The sequence below is a fragment of the Eublepharis macularius genome, chromosome 4 (genome assembly GCF_028583425.1).
Source record: "Eublepharis macularius isolate TG4126 chromosome 4, MPM_Emac_v1.0, whole genome shotgun sequence".
NCBI classification, from domain to species: Eukaryota; Metazoa; Chordata; class Lepidosauria; order Squamata; family Eublepharidae; genus Eublepharis; species Eublepharis macularius.
Window position 1 is genome coordinate 94858925 of NC_072793.1, and position 26167 is coordinate 94885091.

Here is a 26167-nt window from a genome sequence, read left to right on the forward strand (position 1 = left end):
ATAACATGCCTATGTCTATACACCCAAATATGCCACTCAGACTCAGACCTCATAAACAGCACATGAGGAGCTCCCCCTCCCCTCAAACCCACTTACCTGGCCCTTTAAAGATCCCTTTAAACTATCAGCTGGCAGGCGGAGGGGGGATTCCCCCCTGCCGCCTGCCTGCTGATAGTTTAAAGGGCCCTGTCCTGGCAAAAACAGCAGTGTCTGCTGGCAGCTAGTTTGAGGGGTTACAAACTGACCTTCCCAATGTCCAATACCCACCAAATTTGAAGGGGACATAGCCCTCACTGTCCTCTGAAGGCCCCCCAAGTTTCAGAGAGACTGCACCCCAGGAAAGGCATAATCCACGGGTCTCCCCGTTGGCTGTCATTTTCTCTTCACAGTGGCAAAAACGGGACTCTCTGCTGAAAGTACTTTGAAGGGTTAAAGCCAGAAACAAAACCAGAAGGAGTTCAGACAGAGTTCAGTCCCTGCCTCCAGTTGCCAAGGGGACTGATTGCAGGTGCCAGACTGTCTGGCTTGATGAACAGCTGCCAAAGGCAACAACCACCTGTTCATTTAGGATGGGGCCTCACGAACAGCTTGTTCCCGAACAGCAGATTGGGCTGTTTGTGGGTTTTTTCTGTTTGTAATGCTGTTTGTGCCCATGTCTAGTCATGACAAGAAATTATGCCATAAAGATGCCATTGTTCTGTGAGTTTTGCACAATGGTTAAGACGTGTGAAAACTGCCTATATAACACTTTAAACAGCAAATCATGAAAGGAGGGCTCACGTTACTGAATATGCTGCTATAAAAAAAACTCTCTGTACAAGGAAAAAGTAGTATGTTGGGGGAGGGGCCCCATAAACCTCCCTCTTCAGTCTGAAGTGGTACAGTTGAGAAACAAGTATATAACTTCATCAGCTGTTTTAGAGAACTAGGCCATGGTATTTCAGTTACCATTTTTGTTTCTAAATATTAGAGATTTAACAGCCAGAAGTGTCTTCCCCAATTCTTTTACATTTTAATTTTCAATTCTACTATTGCTTAGGATGCAGGGCCTTCCGTATGGTGGTACCTAGATTGTGGAACTTCTTTACTACAGCTCCTCCTCTGACTTGGCTGCAGAAGCTAGGTAAAAAATTTCATCCCCCCCACAGTGTTTGGATGTTTTTTCAAAAAATTCTCCACATCTTATGGCTCTCTCTGCTTGTCATTTTTGTTTTTGCTTTTAATGTTTCACTGTTACTAGTTTTTAAGTAAGTGTTTTTAAACGTTTATTGATTTTTATGGCTATTATTCTTGCTTTTATTATCCACTGGTGGCTCATCTATTTTATTTATAGCCCATCTTTCTCAGTGGGACTTAGGGCAGATTAAAAATATTTTTAAAAGACAGCATTAGACATCCAACAAACAATGAAGTAGGACTTGGATTACAGAACTGGAAAACAGTGCTAACAAACAAAATCCCTTTCTAAGCTATTACATACCATAAGGCAGAAAGTGGGTTACTGAACAGAAGACAAAGTAGTAAAAACAAGGTGGCACATACAATAAGTAGTGCAACAGACTACAATCCTATTAAGCGACCTGAACTGTTCCATTATACTACAGTTCTAATCTCTTTTATTAAAACACCCTTCTGAACAATTTTGTTTACTACATTCAGTGAAACAGAAGTATGAAAGCCTTCCTGACAGCCTCACTTTTCTTAAAAGAGTTGGGAAGCACATGGCATAGATGTCCCAAATAAGTAAGTTTTATAATTAGTATCACATAGAAACTATTATTCATCTTTACTATAATTCTGAAGGGTGTTTTATTTATACTTGAGATTCAGTGGTAGTTTAAGATCATAGCATGGTTAGCATCTGAACCTAATCCAATGCCAATAGTAATCAACAATGACCCTGTCACTCTGGTATTTTACACAGCAGCATCACATTTCTCATAGCTCTAATGGCTATGGCGGGCTACATTAAATCACAATTTGCTTCCCTACTTAACAGCAAGTGGGCTATCAGGGAAGAAGAGGTATGGCAACATGATGTGCAAAGGAAATGCTACTGGCTCAATGGAATTTGAGCTACAGTGTTATGTATGTTTTGGAAAATTAGATTGAGAACAGTGGAGCTATGGCATCCTCCAGGCAGGATCCTATTTAATAAAGGAGAGAATGTATAAAGGTATTAAGAGAAGGAAGTTACATAAAGCACAATAAAAACATTCTTGCTCTTACCCTTTGCCAAGGCTAGGACAGTTCAACCCATAAGAGTTATTGCTATCACCATTTGTAATGGATGAAGAGGCAAGTACTGAGGAGCAAGAACTTGCTGGTGATTTTGAAGAGGTAGTTAGACTTCTAGTCACAGTGCTAGATCTAGGAAAAAGAAAAACCAGGAAATACCAACAATTTTCTAAATAAAATCATGGTTCTGGCACTGTCCTTTTGGCACAGGAACTCATTATTTTAAACGGTTAAAATTTCTATTTTTCAAACATAACAACTCCAAAGTAGTTACTGGGGTACCAGACACTCAAGATAGGTTGTTTCTTATGGAAAATTACCACCACGTTCTTAGTGTCACTCATCCACATCAAGATTTCCTATTGTTAGTGAATATTCATTGCACTGGTATGATACTCTGAAGTTAAATATCTATTCTAAAGATCATTTAATCATTAAAAAAGACCTATGTTTAAACATTTGGATTTGATGCGCAAACAGCCAGTGCAGGCAGTACTAGGCTAGTTAAAGTACTGGTCTTAGCTGGTGCAAGGCAGATCTTTAAGATCCTTATTGGCACTGCTTATAGCAGGGGTCACCAATGTGGCTCCCATGGAAATACACTAACAGTGAAATCCTAAGCAGAGTTACTCCAGTCTAAGCCCATTAAAACTCTGCTTAGGATTTCACTGCAAGTGGCTTTAGAAAATGGGTGGGGCTTTGAGTTTTTTGTGTGTATGGTATAACGCAGAAAGTGGTTTCATGTAAAGTACTTTTCTGTGCAATTAGCAGAGTGACATTCTAAAAACAGAGTAGGACTTGATGCTGACTAAGCAAAATTGAGCTGCATGGCTAAAATGCTTAATGCTGCTCAATGGACCTAACTAGATCTTCTATAGAAATCATCATATCTTCCCAGTTTTAATTTATTTTTATAATTCAAGTTGAAAACATCAATACATCAATTTTTTTCCACCTTTCAAAAGTCATTGTGTGGTTGCACCCACCTTCCAAAGCAGCCATTGTGGTTGCACCCACCATCCTGTGTCAGAATTCTAAAGGTGCTTGCAGGCTGAAAAGGGTTGGGGTCGGGGACCTTGGCTTTACAGGCAAATAAACTTACCTCTTCTTCCAAAGGAACAGAAGGAAGGCAATGGAGAAGTTTCCCCTGGAGGGGTGGCAGTGGTAACATTAATCTATTGGATCGCATGCCTTTTTTAAAATGTAAGCTTAAATAGGTGCTCCTTACTTAGCTCATTCTACTGATGATTTGTAAATACAGCTAGACTAATTCCAGCAGCAGTCACTCTTTCCTCAGGATCTGACAAGATCTGTAATAGTCAGTAACTGTTTTTTCAAATGCTTCTAAATTGTTTTGCAGATTCATGCCTCTTTCATAGAAGCAATTTAAAAAAGAAAAGAAAATCAAGCCTAGAGTGCAATAATGAAATCGAGGTGAACAAAACAAGCTCTTTCATAGAAGCAATTTTTTTTAAAAAAAGAAAATCAAGCCCAGAAAGCAACAATGAAATCCAGGCGAACAAAACAAGCTGTTCCTAGCAATTATATGTCTTTATAACTTGTCAGGTCCTTTTATACTAGGTTGTAAGAACTGTATTTGCACTGTACATACAGGACTCTGCTTCATATGTGCTAAGGAAGCTGTGACTGTCAATACAAAACTGCGGCTGTCAGATCAGATCAGAAGGAAAACAGAGTATCCTGAACTTTGATGTGCTCTAGGTCATAAGTTACATATGGAGATGAACTCTTGCTGTCTAACCCAACCACTTGAGAAATACAGAGACACAAAAGCTTCTGTTACATGGAAGATGAGTTATACCAAAAAATTTAGGAAATTTCAGTTCAAAGGGTGTGGGTGGGGAGAGAAACGGAGCTCAGTGAACAAAGATTTTATTTTATGACAACGAAGGGCATATAAATCACACTATATTATGCCCACACCTTACAAACATCAAACACAACTGAGGAAACTAAGCACTATGGGCATTTTACTATAAAAAGGTTATCAAGCAATACAATTATATCAGGTATTGCTTGAGGTTAACATAGCCATAACAACCAAACCAATCTGTAGATCATGGTATGAGTACATTGGAAATAGTATACCAGTAAAAGAATGAAGTGAGTTACTGCTACCACAAAAGATAGCTATGTACAGATAGGAAAGTCACAAGATCTTTAATAGAATGTATCTAGGAAAATAAGTAGAAGTATACGATGGAAAAAATTTAATTGTGGGCAACAGCTAATATAATTTTTCCAATTTAACTTATCCAGGGAATCAACCAATCTAGATGAATGATTGGCTGAAGATCACCCAGTGAACTTCCATGAGAAAGTGGGGGTTTGAATCTGGGAGTCTTCCAGATCCTAATCCAGCACTACCTACTATACTACACTGAAAAAGACATTTAAAACAGAAGTAATATCTAGACTTTCTAAGAACTGCCATTTTACCTTCAGAGGAAAAGCAGCACCTGCCTCCCAGGACATTAAAAACCTCTTGACCTGGATGGAGGAGTTAGAGTACGACCATTCAAACAACCCTCAGAAGCACAACAGCACTTGATTCCTCTCTGCCAAGGACGAGGGGCTAACACATCCATGCCGCAATAGGAATTGAAACTGGGAATAGGGGGGAGGGAGCTATAATTTTGCTTGTTTTATGATAAACCACTTTGAATAATGAAAAAGTGGTATAAAAACCATTGTAAAGAAGTAACTAACATCAACTGTTGGCATTTTATATCCCAAAAGTTTTTAAGTGCTTTCAGCCAACATTAAGTCAATATTATTGTGCACTAATCCAGCTTGTTGCTGTGCTCAAGTGCCTCATCCCTTCTTACACAGAGCACAGTGATGGATACCTGGTTTATAACAAATTCCAGTTATCTACATTCCACAGCATACAGGCCCCCAGGTTAACCAAAGTTAATTTCCTCCCAACAAATTGCAAATTTAAATCTGGATTAAACTGCGCTTTAAAATCCTGCTTTGTGTTGGGGGGGGGGGGGGCTTTGTTAACATTGGTACCTGCATTTGTATATTGCAGGTAACCAGTTTGTTTTAAACCAGAATTCTTTCACTGCATTCCATGTGACAAGGAATGGAAGAGGAGATAGGAACAAAGCAAGTATGTGGGCAAAGAACCAAGCCAGAACCAGGTTCATGCATCATAATATGTCTGAATGTAATTTTAGAAACATTTTAGACCATAGTAGTTAGTGGCCCCAACAAAAAAAATAGGTAGTTCTTTTTGCACAGATAGACTGAGGCATGCTTAAAAGGTAGAAGGTAATTTCATTGTGAGAAAGCACTCTGCTCGCTTATCATCTTTAGTAATTATATCGCTTATACTTAAACACACAGCTTTTCTGAATAATGAAAGTAATGAAACAGCATGGCTATGACTTAATTGATCCAAATGCTCTCAGTCAGAATAAGTACATATTCAATATTTTACAAGTTTCATAGCTTTATTATTCAATTCCAGACTACTCTTTTACTGGAAAATAGAAGTCTGCAAGCTGATTAGCATATTTAGTTCCTATCTCTAGAGTTATATTTTTAGACTGCCCCTTCCTGTAATGTTAACAGAAATATAAAAATGCATTATACTATAAGTAAATTCATTAGAGACTTCCTCATTTTAATACTCATGATGACTTTTTTGGCATATGTAAAATGTGGCCAAGATGAAGCAGTTCATATGTTAAATACATAGTACTACATAAATAAAAATAATGCTCTGGCCTCCTGGTGCTCTTCACACAGATTTGTAACAACTGCAACAGGCTTCAATACAGCTGTTATGTAAAAATGTGTTAAGTAACTGAGTGTTTCTCTACATCTTAAGGATAATAGCTTATTCCCCGCATAAAAATAAGATATTTATTCAGTCGTAAGGAGACAGGAAAATCAGATATACCTGAAAAGCATACTTCTAGCTTTTTTCATGTGAAGTATTAGCTAGTTAAAAGCTCTCTCTCACTAACTGAACCACTTTGCTGCAATGTCAGCTCCAAGAGCTGAGAGAGACAGAGAAGCTAAATTCAAATATCATCAACTCGGTCTTCACATTCTGATTTGGAGATTCAATTTTGAAGTGAGTTCAGGCAGAATGAAAGAATTAATGCTTACTTCACCAGGGAAGACTGCCTGGGCCATGTACCATCTTCATTCTTCACTTCTATTAAAACTACCTAGAAAGGAAATAATAAAGATAAACAGACACATTTTATTTTGTGTCTTTCAAAAATACAAGCAAATATACGTTGACAAGAAAAAAAATCTAGCCCTTAGTTCAGATGAACCACATGGCCTCAGAGAGGTGTAGAAACCCATTAAGCTCATTGCCCAGTAGCATTCACAAGGAGGCATCATTTAGGAACTAGTGCCTCACCAATGAAGCTGTTCATCCTCTGAATTTATGTGATTGCAGTGGGCTCTTTTCAGACTACCACAATCACACAAGTCACAGTAGTAGCTCTCAGAGTGCCTCTGTGCATATACTGTTGGGTTGCAAATCCACTGACACTCACACAGGGACTGGGGTTTGTATGAATTTATCTCAATTCTCTAGAAACCAATTCAGATCTCAGAAAAGTTTATATTGCCACATAATGGTGGTAATCAACAGATACTCATAATTTTTTTTTCTAAAACTGTAAAAGTCTTCAGGACAAGTTATATGGCTTCACTGAACCTAACAGTGAGGTGCCTAACCCCTGCATGGATAAGAAAAAAACAGCACCATGGAGTGAGGCACAAAGAGGAAGGTTTCTCCATATTTCAGGAACCCAGAAAAATACCCACTTCCTCTTCCAATACCCAAATCCTTCAAAAACCAAGAGAGAGGCCTGTATGTATGAGAAAGTTCTCACTCTCTCTGATTGCCAATAGGCTGAAGGCTCATCCCCATCTAACTCCCAAGCCTGGAGAAGACTCAGATTTTCTACGCCACTGGAGAACCTTGAAAAGCAGAGGAAAGATCCTACTTTCTAAGCCTCTGTGAGGCTCATAAAAGAAATAGATATTCCTCTACTTTCCTCCATCATCTGAAGAAAGGAAGACTCTCTGCATTGCAAGCCAAGTTTCAAAACACAGAAAAATGTCTTCCTGCTGTCACACCTTCTCAGAGGCTTCTCCATACCATGGAAAAAGTAGAGAAGTGTGACTTTAACTGAATGGGGGAATGTTTCAGGAAGAAGGGGCAAGTGTTTCTCCCTTTGAAGAAATCTCCTTCATCCTCTACTATGTACTGGTAAAGGGCTCAAATCCACGTCTAGCAGCAGGGGCATATGAATTTAAACCCCCATCCCCAAACTGTTAAATAGGTTTGGGGTAGACAGTCAAAATACGAATGTTTTATCACAATTAGCATATGGTGGGAAAAGTTTATGGAGAAAAAACTATAATCTTTGCTTTATAACCTTCCCTGGACCAGCCCAAACAAGAGTATTACATTGCTCCCACATTTCTATTCCTGAGGGTGTCCTGACCTGTCAGGCAACAACCAAACAATCAATCCTATTAGGGGGGACAAGACGCACCACATCATTTTGTTGCAGGCCCACCTTTGCCTCTGTTTCTAATAGTAATGTCTGGACCTTGTGTAGATGACAACTGCAGAAAAACTGGACTAAGCAAAAGCCCTTGCATATCCAGATAACCCCCCGGTTACACAGAAAAATATGACTGGGTAAATAACCAAAAGAGAAAAAAAATGAAAATGTGCTTATGATGCCTAAATATGCCCCAGAAGGAACAATATGTTGAAAGCAGCAAAGCATCAACTAAAGTAGAAAGGAGGAGAACTCAACTATATCAAGTTCCTGAAGTGACCATTTTTGGAGTGTAGGATGGTTTTTCCAAATTGCCTCCCTGCCACCCTGCCACCAGTGCAGACCCCGTGTGTATACATTTCCAAAAACAGTAAGTAAGAGTAATCAGCAATTTACCTGTCCCTGATAGAGCCCGGCGTCTTGTATAGTGCTGTCAAGTTTGTTTAGCTGCTCATAAGTATTACTCATGTACCTGCTCCATAGCCTAATTTCCTTGTCACCTGGGATATTAAACTGTTTTCTCATTGCTTTTTCAATCGTAGCTGTTAAGAAAAAAAAAATTACATGCTGCATATCTGAGGGGAAATGTCTCACACTAAGGGCACACATGCTTTGATTTGTTTGCACTGATGAATATAATGCACATTAGTTTTCTGCAAATATAGTACCCAATTACACAATTGGGTAAAATATAGAATTTTCATTTTAAAGAAAAGAAATCTAAAATGCATCCGTTCCAATATCACAAACATTTGTGGTTTGTTCATGAGGGGAATAAGGCGCAAATCCTCAGGCCTACATGTTCCCTTCCTCCCTTCACACACACAGCCATAATGGAAGACCTTCTGGTTTAGAAGCTCTAAACTACAATCCATAACAACCAAGATTAAACCATGCTTTAGAATTGTGATTAAAGGGGAAAAGAAAGGCCCAATTTGTTAAAAGTGAAAGAATTTGGATGTCACAGTAAACTGGTGTTAAACCAAAGACTTTTTAAACCAAGAAGTATTAAATTACAGCCCTATACTCTATAGTAAAACAACCTCACATGTGTTTATTTTTACCACCAGGAATGAGAGATTTAATCAGCTGGCCAGGATCTCAACATGCCACACTACAATAAAGAGTCCATCTCTCCCAGCTTCCTCCCACTCATTCTTTCAGAAAGTGGTTATAAGGTAGTGGTTAGAGTGTCAGACTACTATCTAGGAGTCCCAGGTTCAAATGACCATTCTGCCATGAAAGTTTGCTGGACTAGTTACTCTCGGGCTAGTCCCTCTCAGCCTAACCTACCTCACAGGATTTCCATGAGGGTAAAATGGAGGAGAGGAAAACGAGGCAAGTACTCTGGGTCCCCACTGGGAAGAAATTATTTACTTTAAATGAAGTAAATAAATTAATAGGATTCACTTTCCACTGCCACCAGCAGGACACTAACAGAATTCCAGTTCAAAGGGCTGCAGCCAGGCTCTCTCTCAAAAAAATCACAATTCAGTCAATGTAGGTAGCGTGAAAATTCTTGAAACCTCAGTCGATAAGAGATATTTTCAACTAGGCATAGTGGTTAAACGGTTGGGCTATGAGTCAGAACTCTGCTGATTCAAATCCCACTACTGCCATGAGCTCAGCAAGTAGCCTTGGGTAAGCCACTCCTTTCAGTGCCAACTCCCCAGCTGTATTGTAGGGATAATATTAACATTGACTTTGTTCACTACTCTGAGCGGATACTAATCTGTCTAGAAGAGCAATATATAAGCACTCTATTATTAGTGTCTTGACAAATGTGAACCAAAGCATTATGCTTTTTTCTTGGTTGCAAAGATCAAAGAACTTCAATTTTGGAAAAGAAGTATCTTAAAGAATAAAAGCAATCAATGAATACAGCTAATAAAAGATAGAATTAATCAGTAAAAGACTACAGCACCCAACACAGAGAAAATTAAATAGGTATAACTGCATCCTCTTTTCTTAGGTCTACAAGTTATCTCTATGATGTTAAAGAGACAGGCAGAAATATCTTAATATTTCCAGGTTTGCAGTTCAGGCTCTGATCATGTGAAATTACTTTCTTGTCACTTCTCTTCTGACCTTGTGCCAGTGTGTGTCTCCTTCAAAGGCCTGATAAAGTCTCTTCCCATGTGATCCCAACCAAAGTCAGCCTGTAAGAACGGTTGCATTCCTTTTTCAAAAGGGAGTCTCTCTCTCCATCAACCCCGCCCCCCCAGCTTCCTGCAACTTCACCAGGAAGGGAAAAGACTAGAACCCTTTGGTCACTTTGACACTCCCCTGGTCTCCACTGCATACCTACTGACAGGCCACTTGTCCTCATTAGCATACTAATGACTTTAAATCTGCTAAACTATACAGTGTGGGATTCAGAAGAAATTGAGAAGCCAGGGGTTAGCTGAAAGGGCAGTTTGAGCTTAACCTGTGAGCATTCACAGAATGTAAACCCAACACTCATAAATTGATGCAGAAAATTCTCTCACAGATACTTGGGTGAAGCAGCATTTCATCACACACTCAACAGGAGGAGAGATTAAGTAAACAAGCATGAAGAATTGAGGCTTATTAGCCAAACGGCCCAGGCCCCGGGGCCCAGGCCAGGCTGCTTCACCCAAGTATAAAGTTAGAACTGTTCAACAGAATGGATAGTATTTGAAATCCAGTATCCAATCCTTGGAAAAATGATAGCTATGAGCTTATAAAAGCAACATCAGAAAAACGTGCAGATTCACAGATGGAGAACTAGGTATTTCCATTAGCATGTGAAAACAGTGAGGAAAATGGTGAAAAGTACATTTTACCCAATTAGTTCTCTAACAAATTACTGAATGGGACAAATTCCAGCAGGGCAGAAATGCTAGTGCAGGATAGAAATGCTAGTGCATTGCAGCAAAAACAAAATAGAGGCTTGTTGCATCTTAAAGATTAAAAAAAATGTCTAAGATGCTCCAAGATTCCTGTTTATTTTTTGGAAATTTCATGTAGTGGCTGCATTCTAAAATGTTCTACAGATTTAACAAGCATTACTTACCAACAGTGTCTGCTTTGCTGAAATAAGAGCTCACAAGACTACCAGGGTCACTGTTCTGACACAGTTTCAGCTCCAGAAGATAAACCTCTACTTTGCAGTGCTTCACAAACAGACCATACTCCACAACCTATGAAGAAAAGACTTCCTATAAAACAGGTGCAACTGTCCAGGTAGCTTTATTTATTTATTGCTAATGAGACTGTCACAATCTAAACAAACCAGCTCTTATTTCTAAGTATTTGTATCTTAATTAGGTAAGTGGGGGGGGGGGAAACCTTCACTAACTGCAGTTCAGCAAATAGCTATGGGACTTTAGATAATCCAGTTACAGCCACACTGAGTTAAACTGCAGTCTTAACTTTTAGACAGGATAAAAACACATTAGCTAACTGCACAACTACAGGAAATTTTTCTTTCTCAAGCTGCAGGCTTCCAAAGTACCCCTTTCCACTGTAACCCTTTCAGTGCCTTCCCTAAGCCATGTTGGAAAGTTGGGCGGCATTCTGGAACAACAGCATACTGAAGCATCAAACACATTTTGCAGCTTCTCTTGAAGTTACATTTTGACCTAGTAATCAAATAATACTTTTTTTACCCCCAAGATAGGATTCCCTCCAGTTTTACACTTCGCTGGTCCTTTAGAGGCCCGCAATGTGGTCCATGGTACTTCTGGCACATTTACATAACCTACTGAATCTTCTTCAGGGCTAGGTTACAAGTTATCACTCTAGCAAAATACCTGCTAAACGTAGCAGTACAAATCTAAATAATAACAACTGCACTTATTACACACTCAGGACAGTGGCCCACTCAGGACAGTGAACAATCATTGCTATTATTTTCTGCACAATACAGCTGGGGATGAGAGGAGTGGCTTACCCAAGGCCACCTACTGAGCTCATGGCAGTATTGAGATCTGAGCAAGCACAGTGCTGATTTGCAGCCCAACTACTTAACCACTACGCTAGAGCAGCTCTAAATGAAGAGCATGGTTAAGTCTACAAAAGTAAATTATAAAATTATGTGTTTTGTCTCTGCTGGATGGGAAGTGCTATAAAAGCTTTCAGTACTTTGCTTAAAAGAAACCAATGCCTAAGCCATTGAATATGACAAAAAATTTACTCCACTCCATACAAGCACAGCAACGTCTGAAGACCTATACAGCACATTATATATCTGTTGCTTTAAAAACAAAATATCTTCAATATTTTCTTGTGCACAGAGACAATTCAAACTGGGTACAGTTTTGTATCAGGAATCAAAGGAACAGTCATCTTTCTTTATGTAACTCCCCCACTATATATTTTACACATACTATATCAGGGGTCCCTAATGTGGTGCTGTGTGTGCCGCAGCACCTGTGGACACCTTTTCTGGAGCCTGCCATATATTTTCAGAATGTGGGCAGGGCTAGCAGGGCTTATGACTGGCCACTGGAAATTCGACTGGATGTACAGAGTTTTTAAAAACCTGCTCTGGTACCAGCTGCTACCACAGCACAAGCATCTTCACTTCACGACTGATGACAAGCTGTGTATATGGAAGAAAATATTTTAAAACAGTATGTTCATCTTGTTAAACAGAACTTCTGCTTGAAAAGTGAAGAGTTACTATTAGAGCTATGCATAACATAATTCCCTGCCATTGTGGTTGGCTTCACCTCCTGTTGCAGCCATTTTGTGGTTGTGCCCACCTTTCTCTGTCAGAATTCTGAAGGTGCCTGCAGGCTGAAAAAGGTTGGGGGTCCCTGAAATATATCATACTGTTATTATAATGTGACAATGTTTTCCCTAGTGTTCATGTCTGGAAAAACACATAAATCATCTTCTGCAGTCATTGTGTTTATTTTGCAGCACAAACAACTGCTTAGAAATCAGTGCCACAAGAATGTCACATGTGAACAGGCCTTTAGCACATCTGACTTCAGCATAAAGTCTATTTTAATATCTAAGCAGCATAATAAACGCTCACCCCCCTCTCAATTCCCTGTTAGCTAACAGGATTGTTCTGGGAAGCCTCCCTGAAGCTTCAGGACATTACAGTACACTACACTGTTCTGAAGAGACATATTTTGTGTTAGCTGTTCTTCAACATGATACAATATACCTAAAGGAATTACCATCATGTCACCTACTTTTATGTCTTATCTTTACTCTGGTGAGCTCAAAGCAACATACACAGGGTGGCTGGAGAAAGAGGCCTTATATAGGCAGGCTAAATCACTTAAGGATCATGAACACTTACTTTTCTAACAACTGGCTGTTGTCCCTCTATACAGCCATACCAGTTTACTAATTTATTCCAGGCTTCAGTTGGAACCAACACATAATCCAGCTCATCAATTAGGTGCTCTTTCAATGTTTGAGCTTCTGAATCTAAAAAAGGGAAAGAAAGAGATACTGAAGAAGAAAACTCTTCATAAAATTCAAGAATCTTACTTACATCTCAAACAAATGTTTTAAAATGCCAGGTGAATTCAGACACTTTTGAAAATTTCCATACATATGGTTACAAGAGTTGTCCATCAAACTGAATACTCTAAACAAAAGTTCATCAGTTGACTTATGATGTAATCCTAATCAGAGTTACATACTTTTAAATCCACTGAAGCCAATGGATTTAGAAGGGTGTAACTCTGTTTAGGATTGCACTGTTAGTTCATCAGCAGTTTCTTGCATTCCCTCGCTCAAAATAAATTATTAAAACAAGTGCTGTTTTTGATGATGTATGCTGTAATGATTGCGTTGTTTTTTAAAACTCTGTACTCCGCCTTGAGTCTCAGTGAGAAAACCAGGCTATAAAGTAAATAAATAAATCAGCAGCTTGGTTTTAACTGCCAAATTGGCAGTTACTGGTCATCTCCTCAAAATGGATAAACCATGAAAACTCCTCAGATTACAACAAAGAAACTTGTGCCAGAAGAGATGTCATAAAAGAGACACATTGTCCTTTTATTTCAGAAACAGGACTTTTATTTAAAGAATACAAATTCAAATATGGCAAGGAAATGCTCTGGTTCACTTAATTCATGGTAGCTGCTTCAAAGAGGTTTTTTGCTTATACATTATGCAATTTCAATAACTGTATGCATCTCTAAACATTACTAGATGCCCAACAATAATCTTTTACCATTCTTACAAAGGCTACTCCACAGGTGCTTCTTTAAACTATTTTTGTGATGCACACGGCCTGTAAAAAAAATCACAGAGCTTTCTCAAGCTTGTTTTGCAGTTCCTACTAAAATTCCCTTATGAAATTGCTTACCTTGCTGGGCAGGAAAAGTTGCTGGTTTTGCTACAGTGGCAGAAAAGCATTCTGCCACTGATTTCACACTGACCTCCACTTCTTTTTGTTGTCAGTGCCTGTTCCCATATGCATACCTGTTTCTAGGTGCAATTTAAAGTGCTGGTTCTTACCTTTAAAGCCCTAAATGGCTGGGGGCAGGGGACTGAAAGGGCCACCTTCTAGTCAGCCAGCATCTTCCTCACTAGTCCTGCTCCGAGGCAAGGTGGGCAGTGACCAGAGGCAGGGCTTTTTCAGCAGTGACACCTGTGGAATGATTTTCCCTTTAAGGATTGCCTGCTGCCCTATGCTGCTCTTTTTTAGACACCAGACTAAGCAGTTGATTTTTACCCAGGCTTTTAACTAGGGGTTGATTTTTAACATTGCTCTTATAGTCTGCTTCTACTTTGAGAACTGCATGAGCCTTATTTTAAGCCACTTAATGTTTATGTTTTTACGCTTTGACTAGTTTTGTAATGCTAGGTTTTAATTAATATCTTATGGTGTTTTATATTTTTATTGTGTTTTATTTTTAAGCAGCCTCAAGAAGATTTCCTAGAGAGGCGGCATAGAAGTTTTCTAAACAAATATTTTAAGAAAAGGCTTTTGGAACCACAGGAATACTTGAACAACTCCTACCTGTGTGAGAGAGGTTCCTTTCCTCTGGTCTACTTTCTCTTTTTCTTTGAAGCTGGCAGGGAGGAAGGCTCAATCTCTCCAGATTCCAACAGATAATGGATTTTTATTAAACAATACGAACTTAGTCATGCACAGATGCCATTAAATACAGCACTAGCCCAAAACATTTTTGTTGTCCAGTTGTCCATTTTGTTGTCTGTTTTAAACAGCACTATTGCTGTAACTTTAACCATTATCAATTCAAAAGTTAGGGGGGAAGTATTATTTATTTACATCCTGCCTTTATCCCCAACAGGGACCCTGTGGCTTACACAGTTCTCTTTTCTTGCATTTTATTCTCACAACAACCTATGAAGTAGGTTAGGTTGAGTGTGTGTGACTGGCCCAAGATCACCTAATACGCTTCCATGACAGAGTGGGGATTTGAATCTGACTCTCCCAGATTCTGGACCAACAATCTAATCATTACACTGTGCTTTTCCCAAAGAATATACTAACTGATACAAGGTTTTGAAACAATGACTGACAAACCAACCTGACCGAAGCTCACCTAATTCAGCACTTATTATTTATTTTTATTTATTAACAAGATTTTTACCCAACCTTTCTGCCTTCATAGGGTCGCCAAGATCACTAACAAGTTTAAAACACATTAATTAAAATACCATCTTAAAAGCCATTAAAACTAACACACACATACCAATTATGTCCTTTGCTCGAAGCACCTCAATTCACACATTTGTAATCCAAAGCTTGCTACTCCATTACAGTCAAAACATAACACAGCTTCTTGATTATTTACTCATTTTGTTGTTTCAGTATGAAAAACCAAGTCTGCATCACTGTGACCCGAAGACTTTGATGCACAAACATGAAGAGAAAACAGAAGTTTCTCATAGTGGCAGACAATCTTTCTAGAGATTTCTCAGATGGAGCAGAACAACTACATCTTCATTCAAGATGGGGGGAAAGAGGGAGGGTGCCTTGGTACTGAGTTTCAGTAGATTCCAACACACCTGAACCAGCACTGAGCCAAGAAAACTAGTATAAAGCTAGAGTTCCAGAGGGGTTTTTTTTCAAATATGAAAATATCATTAGCATATATATAATTATCTGCAGTTCTTGGACACACACATGCTATACACCAAGCAACAGCAAACATCTGATGAAAAGTTCCATCTGGTTAGTCCTCCCTCAGTTCTCATTTACAGAAAGACCCAAAATCTGTTCTGAGTCCCAGGCATTCTTCCAGTTGCCTGGATAGATGTTAGGTGAGAAAACCACAGGGAAGGGTGTGGAAAGCTATGAATGAGACACTAATTTAGTGTGGAATGTCTTCACCAATGCCAGCTGTGGCAATCATACCAGAGACCAATCATATGCATTTTCCATTGCACAGAATTATAGGGGAGAACCAACCTTCACTTAAGAGTTGAGAAATAACAGCTGCAAAGGGAAGCATACACCCACATTAAGATCATGTTCTACAGGTAACACACAGGTTAGTTTCCTTCCACAACTTTTTACACGTCTGACTCTTAAGTTCCAGCAATTACTCCAACTACCCCCTTGGACCTGTTACCTGCAAAAAGCCCAGAGTTGTCAATCGGTCCTGGGAAGAGATTAGGCTCTCCAACGCTGTATAGGTCCCAACTGTCAAAGCCCACATATTTCTTCCACTGCTTGAACCACCGGCTGTCAATCAGGAACCTACAGCCAAGCAAGGAGGGGGGGGGATCGTTAACAAGCCTACTAGAAGGGGCGGGGCAATACAGTGACTCAGCAGCGGCACAGAGAAGTCCTACGACCCGGCACAGAAGAGCCCATACGCCTCCCCGCCCCCGATTCTTCTCAGTCACATTAGAAGGCTAAAAACAAGGCCAGGGAAGTCGCCTACAAGGCGCGCGGCCCGGCCCTCAACCTGATACCCAAGGGAGACCTGTCATCCGGCCTCTCCGAGCTCGCTCTTCGCGCGGCCACCACTCCCGTTTTCTTCTCACCAGGACTCCCCCGGCTTCAGTGCTGCCCCCAGAAGCGGCAAGAGCTCTGCCCGCTGCATCCCGGCGTCGGGCCTCAGGCCGGCAATGGCACCTCCGCCCTCTATCCGTGCTTCAGCAGCCGCCATGACAGTTCGCGCGTCCTGCCGTCCCCAACCGCGGATATCCTCCCTCAGCCGGTCGTGCGCGTGGAACGACACTGCGCAAGCGCGATGGGTGTTCTGGCTCGCTCGCCGTGGACGTAGATCGGGAGCGTAACCTACGCGGCTAAGGACCGTGGCAGGCAGAAGCCTCTTGCGCTGAAGAGACGGGCAGCCGTTTCAGTGGCAGGAATGCGCGTCTCCGAGCAGAATCACAAGTGACAAAAGGCACAGATTGGATACTTGTCAGCTTCCCTCAAGTTTTGATGGGAAATGTAGGCATCCTGGTCTCGCAGCTTCGCTCTCTGACTGCTGTCCAATGGACTTTTCAACTGTCACTTGTCCAACATTCCGCCAAGCTGCCTACATTTCCCATCAAAACTTGAGGGAAGCTGACAAGTGTCCAATCTGTGCCTTTTGTCACTTGTGGTCCTGCTCTCCGTTGGACGTCTGGGAACGGCTCGTATTCTCTCAAACTCCGTGACGATGTTTCACCCGTTTCGTTGCAGATTCATTCACAAGAGAAGAAAGAATCTGCGTTTGCCAAGGTGTTTGAGGTTTTTTTTTTTTAAAGCAGGGCTGTTATGCTGCCATAGCTTTCTTCTCTTTTGACATTCCTCCTTAAAACTCATTTCTCCCATAAAGCCTTTTCTGGGTATTTAGGAAACATGCGCTACGTTGCTTATCAGTTGCAGACGAAGAGCCGTTTTAAAAGAATAAATCAGGAGTCCAGCGCCACTTTAAAGATGAACAGAATTTGTTCCACCATAAACTTCAAATGAGTCAGAAATCGTGTTAGTCTCTAAAGTGCCAATGGGTTCCTGCTTTATTATATTGCTTATCTTACAAGAAAATGATATAATTGAATCTGTTCGAAGGGTCTATGACTCTGTCCATTTGCAGCAACCAGGCAGCATCTTGTGGAACTTTAAAGGCGAACTGAATAATGTCACAAACTTTCACGAGCCAGATCCTACTTTGTCAGGTGGATGAACTACTGTCGTCAGCAGAGACGTGTGCTGTACATGCCGCCCAGTTAAAAACACTTTGTGCGAGACATGAAGTGAGCTTTTGGGGACTACAGCTAACATCGTGCCTTGCACAAAGCGGATAAACCTGTTAAGTCTTTAAAATGGTGCAAGGCTCTTTATTCAAAATGGTTTTGCCTTTCACGCAATCAAAACAAATACATGAAGGGCATCATGTTTAAATGTGAGAATTCTCAGACCTGGTTATTTTAGTGTTGGTATTTTATTTTTTCCAGTTTTAACAGTGTTATGACCTTTGGCTACGTACAGTAAACACTTTTGTACTCTGTACAAATGCTGATAAATTCAATGCCAAAATAAGTTTGAAATCCTTGTGAATCACCATAATCAGGCTCCTTCCCCATCCACTATATTCATCTCACCATATTCCTGTATCTCCCTTACTAAGTTCATGTCACTTTTGCTCTGGCACTGTTATGCCCCACCCTTAATTATGCTTGTGTGTTAGGAGTCCAGATTTTCTGCATTTTCATCTCTCTTTTAACAGCTTCCACATTCCATTTCCCTCCACGTGGTATGCAGTTTCAGCTACCGTGCGGTGTAGTGTGGCCATGGAAACGTTTGTGTATTTCTTAAAAGAATGCTGTAAAAATTATTCATAAAAAGATTGGAATGCAATAGATTGCATGTGATAGTACTGTCATTTTCTGCAGTCTATAGCCCCTGCTGGTGGTGAAAGGCCATGTGTATATGTAGAAAAAGTCAGCTTTGGAGAATACCTCAGAGTACTTACTGTGGTTATAAACTTCCTGAAGCCTAGAGAATGTACATTTGCAGGGAAAAATTAAGAGGTTTTACCAATTTACTTCTATATCAGATAATTCAACCATTGGGGAAAAAAACTAAGTAAAAGCATTCTGCAGTCTTTGAAACAGTGGCATATAATCACAGCAAACAGCTGCTATGAGTCCTGGCTTTCAGTTGATCGAACTGTCTAGCCATCAAGTATAAAGGAATGTGTTTAAATAGTCCTACAAACTGCTCAGTTTACTGTTGGTTGGGGAGGGATACAGTTGAAGGGGAATATGTCTCCAGAGGGACATAAGCATGATGTGGCAAGCTTAGCAGATATTACAGTAAACAGGATATTAGCACAATGTACATAGCTGTGCATTTTAGCAACCTCTGTTTACTTTCTAACTGCATAAAAGCTGTTCTCATTCCTTTATTATAACACTATACTATATTCTTAAAATTAAAAAATCTAACAAAAAAAGGAGTACAAACAGTACAATTGCCACATTGGTCAAGTGTCTACAAATATGAGAATGGAATGCAGAAGTTTGAAGAAAAGGTGATTTAGGGAAACAGAGGGTGGGAGGAGGGAAATATATATATTCAACATGTCTGCACTTGTAGCTACTTTGAATTTCTGTCCTTGGTTATCTATTAAACGAATTATTCATTCTCTTGCTATTTTTTATTTCTCTTGAATCTACTTTGATCAGTTGAAATGTAGCTTGTTAGAATTTCATTTAGTTTTTTCTTCAGCTATATTCAGTAATGAGACTGGAAGACATGAATTGAGGGGGAGGGCACATTCTAGTTCTAGAATTATTGGAAAAAAGGAATTAAGGAAAAGTTTTCCTTAGCACTCTGTTGGGAATGAATTTGTCTTCTATGGAAGTTACAGCATTATAAACTGCTTATAGAATTGTTTGCTGCTTATTTCACACTGAGTTGGTTTGAGCCAAATAAGGCAGCAGTGTCTCTCTGCAAGCTTACAGGAGCATTTAATCTCTGTTCTTAGTTTCGTTGAACTCAGGATAAGGTCACTTATCTATGTAAAGTCTGGACTGTCAGACTTACACAATGAAGACTGCTATCCTAAAGACATTAGGATTCACTGAGCACAACTTATTTTCAAAAGGATGGTGTTCTCAGCTGGGGCTGAGAGTAGCAGCTTACTCAAGGCCACCTACTGAGCTCATGGCAGTAGTGGGATTCGAACCAGTAAAGTGCTGATTTGCAGCCAAACCACTTAACCAGAAATCTTATTCCTCATTTTGCCCTAGGATAGAAAGTTTTGTGAAAAAATGTTATAATTTTACTACATTTCTCATACTTGTAGGTGTTGATTAGTAAGTGTAGAAAGCACTGTATTAAAGGGGTACATATAGACTACTAATTAGCTTGGTTTCTCATGAGTTAGACTCCACTGATATAAATACTGTACTTGGTTCAACTAGCTCCCTGGGAGTACGTTAAGTTACAATGCATTGTGAGGTAAAGTTGCAAAAAGGACAATTATGTGAATATAGTTTGAGATTCAAGTCACGAGTTACTGTCCAAAGTGACCCAGCTTTTTATAAAGACAAATCTATCAGTATTGCCAGCATTTTATTAGAGCTTTCACATCAAACTGTTTAAATTCCACACTCTTTTCCCTGGAGCGATTTACTATGTCACACACAAAATTTTACAGGCATATCAAGTGCTTTTCAAATGTTTAGAAGAAGCACCATCATTAATAAAATTTTGATCAGTGAATAGAACCTTACTACCAGAGTAAGCAATCAGAAAATAATAAAAAAAAATAGGCAATGCAGAGAAAGGACAGAGTCTGGAAGAGTTGAGGGCCACTTCACACATTACAGCAATACAAGACCTCCATTGTATATGCATTAATCTATAATGTTTCAAATTAAATGTGCATACCACAGAAAAACATATTGGACAGCCACATAATGTGGCTCCCCGGCACAAGATTCTGTGGTATACATTAACTTAAAACTGATGTCTGTACTTTGGTCCTGACAGGTATAAGCAATGCAGATTTTGAATGTGCATCTATTAAAGCTACAACATGTAAAGCCATCCCAAGACTTAGGCAGATATTGCTATGAAGCTCTTTATCACAAGAAGAAATTTCAGAACAGTCTGATTGATTCTATGGAACTTGCTGAAGAAGCTTTTCAATATCACTCTGAATCTTGATAGTTTCAAACCGCCTGCTGTACCGTTTGAAAGGCACACCGTCAGGACCTATGAGGAACTTCTCAAAATTCCATGCGATGTCACTGCGGGATACAGGAGACCAGATGATATGCTGTGGGTTGGTCATGAGTGAGACTGGGTCATCATGTGGGAAAGGCAGTACTTCCTTCAAGAATGAGAAAAGTGGGTGCGCATTTGCTCCATTCACCTCGCATTTCTCAAACACAGGGAAATTAGGCTCATACAAATTGCCTGGGCGGACAAACTTTAATGAATTCAGGATCTCTTCGTTAGTGGCATTCTCCTGTAAAAGGGCATAGAAGATACAGGCTTAATCCAGTTAACACTACACAAGACGTAGCAAGCATAATGATCACAGAATCATTTAACAGATTGCCCACTTGATTAAATTTTGTCTTTGGTTGCACCGAGAACTTAATCTGGTCTTCAGTAATAAGTGTACCAAAATGGAGATAATAGAAAGGGTTTTTTTCTTGCAGATACCTTCAAGGTATTTAAGTGCTACTTGTTATTACAGTTATCTAGTTTAGTTCAACAAATACATGGAGGAAAACTGGCCTATCAATTTTGGATGATATTCTGCTATAGAATACTTGGATGCAAATTTCATGTGCCCAACAGAAAAAAATTTATCCATACATCACCCATACCATGGGTGATTCCGCACATGTTGGATAATGCACTTCCAATCCTCTTTATAGATCATTTGGAACAGATTTTTTTGCGTGCGGAACAAAAAATCCACCTCAAACAACTGATCAAGTGCATTGAACGTGCATTATCCAACATGTGCAGAATAAGCCCTTATTAGATAAATGGATGCTAGAAGCTACTATCTAACAATTATTCAGTTAAATGCTTTTCTGTTATCAAAAACTTTCTTAAAGTGCTTCTCAACAGCAATCTCCACACCAAAATGTTACTTATGCCCAGAAGCAGCAGTAGAAGACAGGAGGGAGGACAATAATAACCACCAGTTGTTTTTCCTATTTTTAAGCCTTGAAAAGTCAGCAAACCTCAAACTAGGTCATTTTTATCAGCCTATATTGTAATGTTACTCTAGGTATTTCAGTTCCATAAAACTGAATTTGTTGTTCACAAAATCTTATTGCTGTAATAAAAGCTGAAATACATAACTACATCTGTTCCTTACAGACTTGACTCCTTCCAGCTTCCTAGCCCACAATCTAGTGGTTTCATAAGTGACTACAGCATATTTTTCCCAGCAGAAAATCCTCCAAACATCCTCCTTTTAGGTTTAGTAGGAAGCTGCAGTTCCAGGGAGCCCTGGTTGATTTTGATCAAGCAAATATTTGCACCGGCAACCAACTCAATTTGCACTTTGCCAAGACTTGATTTTGACCCTTTGAACTCCAGCCACCATCAAGCAAAAGGGTAGCAACTCATTTAATCCAACTCCCCTACTCCTCAAGCAAGACCTTTCCATTTTGACAGCAACGAAGTACAAAGTGTTTTACTTATCAGTCCCACAAAATAAAAAGGGTGAAGTGAAAACTTTCTGAACCAACTATTTGGTTGAAACTCAAGATTTTCAAACCTTACAAATTTTAACAAACTAAAATAAGTATTAAAAGCAAAAAAAATTTTTTTTTCAATTTCTGGGTTTGGAAGGCTGTCATCACTCTAAGTGCTACTGAAAAACCAATATTAATGATAGTGGCTTGCCTCCCACTTTGTTCCTACAGAATTAGTAGTATAGGAAATTCAAGTCTATACATTTGTTAACTCTCTTGCTCTCCTTACCAATTCCTTAAGTAATAGCTTGTACAGCGCAAAGGCTTGCCTCACTTAAGGAAAACATCTCACACTACTGAAGATCTACAGAGATGGGTAATCTCACTCCCAAAGTGAAGGCACAAGAGGAAGAACAAAGCAGCTTTTCACAAGGCAGGGAAGGAGACAGCATGCAGCAGCTTAGTTGGTTGAGCAGGGAGGGGAAATACGGAGGGTTCTAGCAGAACAGCTACATGACTAGAGCTGCTTGTTAAGCACCCTTCTCCCTAGCCTGCAGGTCTTCTTGGAATCTGAAAAAGGATCTGGGCACCACTACAAACTGGCTGCTGTGGTGGTGGGGTGTTTTGTATTTCTGTTTCTCTGGGAGAAGGAAGAATCAACTATTTAATTATATTCAGGCATACATGGGACGTGTTACTTTTTCGCAATTCCCTTCCCCATACATATTTTTAAAATAAAGTTTCAGTCAAGTAAAACATTAGATGGGTAAAATGGAAGATTTCTAATTTTTCAGTGAGGGTCCAAGAAAACTTTATACTTAGTATACTTGATATTTAGTATAAATACTAAATATTTATCTATCCAACTGAAATAAATTGCAGAGAGTGTTTTTCGTTACCATCTACAAGTATTTGCAAAATCAAGTACTCTGATAGAGATGTGCTGTTGAAGCCAATACTGTGGACTTCATATGCCAATGAATTCTACTAGGGAGGGGAGTACATGCATAAATGCAAGGAACATGAGGTTGGTTTCATGGCTGTGGTTAAGAGTGATTGATTGATTCCATTTATATTCTGCCCTCCCCACGAATGGGCTCAGAGCAGATACAGCAAATGTTAAAACTACAGTTAAATCTTAAGTACAAACAATTCAATTCAGTAAAATATCACCCCAAAATGGCAAAAACGCTTTCTTGACCCCAACCAACACACCCCATGGAGTGGAGGAGGTAACCAGGTAAGATGGTAAGATTAACTGGTGGTGGGAACCAGAGCAGGGGGTTGCATTACCCCCACCCCCACCCCCACCCCCACCAATAGGAGACCAGCCAGGAGGCACTTAAGGAAGTGTAAACCTTCCATTTTCCTCTTCCTCCTCCATTTCATGGAGTTCTTCTCACATTTACTTTCACTTCCTGTAGCAGAGGTGCCTCTCACCTCCATTTTTGCTAGTGGTGGAGCTGTTATGACCAGAAAGCTTCAAACAAACACATGCCCTTAACCAAGAGAAATAGAACCAAGCTGTGAGCTCGGGTTATTTCCCTACACTCTCAGCATTACAATCTCACCATCTTCCCATCACTTTTAGCATATTTTGAAGCCACATGCAGCTTGGGACTGGGATGAAAGAGAGGACTGGGATGAAAGAGGAAGGAAGGAAGATGAGAGGTGACAAAGGAAGACTAAGGAAGCAGGGAGTGTGAGGAGGGCTAAAGAGGACAGAGAAGGGAACTCAAAAAGAGAAAATGAAGGTGTAACCCATGCCATTCATTCTTTAACGTTATTTTACTTCTATACTAGGTTTAGAATTTAGGGTCTAGGGGCAAGAAGTCACGAGCATTAAAGTTGCTCCTGTATTATCAACAGCAACAGCCCTGCCCCTCAGTCAGCCTAGGCTGCACCAGGAGAGATAAGACCTAGAGCTCAACTGAGGGAGCTACTTTTTTTTTTTTAACTGAGGCAGAAGATGCATATTCCTTTTCAGGAGATATTACAAGGAAAAGGCTTGTCAAGTGGTTAAAATAGTGTTTAAAACTCTTCTCTAGAATCAGTCTGGAGAGCAGCAGGTGAGAAGAAAGCCTGGAGACTGATTGAGGGTACTGCAAAAAGAAAGCTTTGTACATCTTTAAGGTAACATTTTGGATCTGCTCTTTGCCTTGTGCTACTGCGCACCACTTGTTAGGATTTGCCTTTGTTCAGAGTGCCCTTTCTGAAGGGCACTGAAGATCCTGTCTCTATAAATGGTGATATGTTCACAGCAGTTATTATGTAGCAAAGTTGTTGGGTTTATGATAAATTATGTTACCTTGAAAACTACAATACCTTGAACGTTTTCTTTTCTGAACCAATTTCATAATTGCTTGACAAGCCACAAGGGTTCCTTTTATTTCCTGACTTCAATCACCCCCAATTCTCCTACTGGGAAAGATAATTTAGAAGAGTTTCGCTGGGCTACAAAGGCATATGGAAAGGACGAGAAAGCAGGGCATTAAACCAGCACAAAGAAACCATTGCATGCACTACGTGGAATATCAGTACTGGAATCTTTCTGCTGAAGTATTCCGGCAGCTTTTTCTTCTCTTTCCATTGACTTTGGATAATATGTCATTGGAAGAAAACAGGAGACATTATTTCTTTAAATGGATCCTGTTTAAATTCTGCTTAAGAATTAAGGGCCGTTTTCCCTGGAAAAGCACCCCCCCCCCCCGTCTTTAGAGGTACATAATACAAAGAAAATACAAAAGGAAAGCTTTCTCTTTCATAGTGCCTCTATAATAAGAAAAGAATGTTAAAATGGCATAGGATGCCTGCCTGGAAAAAGAGGCAGCAACTCACGTTTCAAATTCCAGCGTGGATGGCTTCAGTTAAGAAAAGTAGACTTAAAAAGCGTACAAACAGCTTACCGTGTGTTCAGCTACGCAACAGCCCCCCCCCCCCCCGCTTTAAATAAAGGCCTCACATGAGCTCTGTTATTAACATTAAAACTGGAGAATACTTCTAAGCGCACTTCCCCGGTCCCACTCCACGCGAGTAGCCATCGGCAGACCTGCACGGCCACGGTTGGGTCCCGGCAACACTTAAATGTGTTAAGGGCAGTTGCAGGTTATGTTGGGAGCCGGCTTCTCCAAGGCTTCAAGGGATGTTTCCCGCGCAACACCACCCCGGTTAAGGAAACAAAGGGCAGGACTCCCCTCTGCCTGCGGTTACAGTACCTGGTGGCCGAACTGGTTGCACGGGAAGGCGAGCACTGTAAACCCGCGGGCCCCAAAGACCCGCTGCAGCTCGTGGAACTGGGTAAAGTCCCGGCTCGTTGTGCCTCAAAGCGAGGCCACGTTGGAAACCAGTAGCACCCGCCCCAGAAACGAGCCCAGATCTATGGGCTCCGCGGCCCCCAGCGGCCGCAGCAGCAGCCCAGCTAGCCCCGACAACGACGACACAGCCATCTTAGCAGAACAAGAAGCCAGTGCGTAAGCAGCGCTACTCAGCCGCTTTTCATAGCTCCGAGCAAACTCAAAGTCCACCCGCCACCGCCCTTTCCGGCAGCTTTCCCCACCCCCACCGCCCTTTCTGGCAGCTTTCTAGACGGGCACCGCCCTGTCGACTTCGCCTGGTTTGCGATGAATTAGTTGCCCTAGCCCTCTTCTAGAGACATCCTGTTGTCTAGCGACGTGTAAGCATGCGAAATACTCATTAATTCAGAGGAGTACTTTGATCGCTACAAAATAATCTTAAATTGAATTAATTGTAATTTCTCATCTGTTTTTTTTTTGCTGGATAGAGAG

The 26167-nt window shown here is 40.3% G+C and overlaps 2 protein-coding genes across 3 annotated transcripts in view; both read right to left on the reverse strand.

The window, feature by feature from the left end:
* USP4 (ubiquitin specific peptidase 4) overlaps nucleotides 1–16955 on the reverse strand; it is a 46779-nt gene extending 29824 nt beyond the window's left edge. The window contains exons 1-7 of one of the 2 annotated variants that reach the window (XM_054978125.1): nucleotides 16764–16953; nucleotides 16346–16473; nucleotides 13087–13217; nucleotides 10843–10969; nucleotides 8202–8347; nucleotides 6382–6443; nucleotides 2230–2370 (exon numbers count right to left, since the gene is read on the reverse strand). In XM_054978125.1, coding sequence (XP_054834100.1) covers nucleotides 2230–2370; nucleotides 6382–6443; nucleotides 8202–8347; nucleotides 10843–10969; nucleotides 13087–13217; nucleotides 16346–16473; nucleotides 16764–16888 — 860 coding nt within the window. In that variant the 5' untranslated portion in view covers nucleotides 16889–16953. Of the gene's footprint in view, nucleotides 1–2229; nucleotides 2371–6381; nucleotides 6444–8201; nucleotides 8348–10842; nucleotides 10970–13086; nucleotides 13218–16345; nucleotides 16474–16763 lie in introns of both variants that reach the window. The other variant, XM_054978126.1, reaches the window with a different exon arrangement.
* A 3317-nt stretch (nucleotides 16956–20272) lies between these two features.
* Nucleotides 20273–25892, reverse strand: GPX1 (glutathione peroxidase 1). The gene is made up of 2 exons (XM_054978141.1): nucleotides 25598–25892; nucleotides 20273–21190 (listed from the first exon to the last, which is right to left on the reverse strand). Exons 1-2 carry the CDS (start codon nucleotides 25826–25828, stop codon nucleotides 20840–20842), a joined length of 582 nt encoding a protein of 193 aa, XP_054834116.1. The 5' UTR covers nucleotides 25829–25892; the 3' UTR covers nucleotides 20273–20839.
* Between the last annotated feature and the right edge of the window lie 275 nt (nucleotides 25893–26167).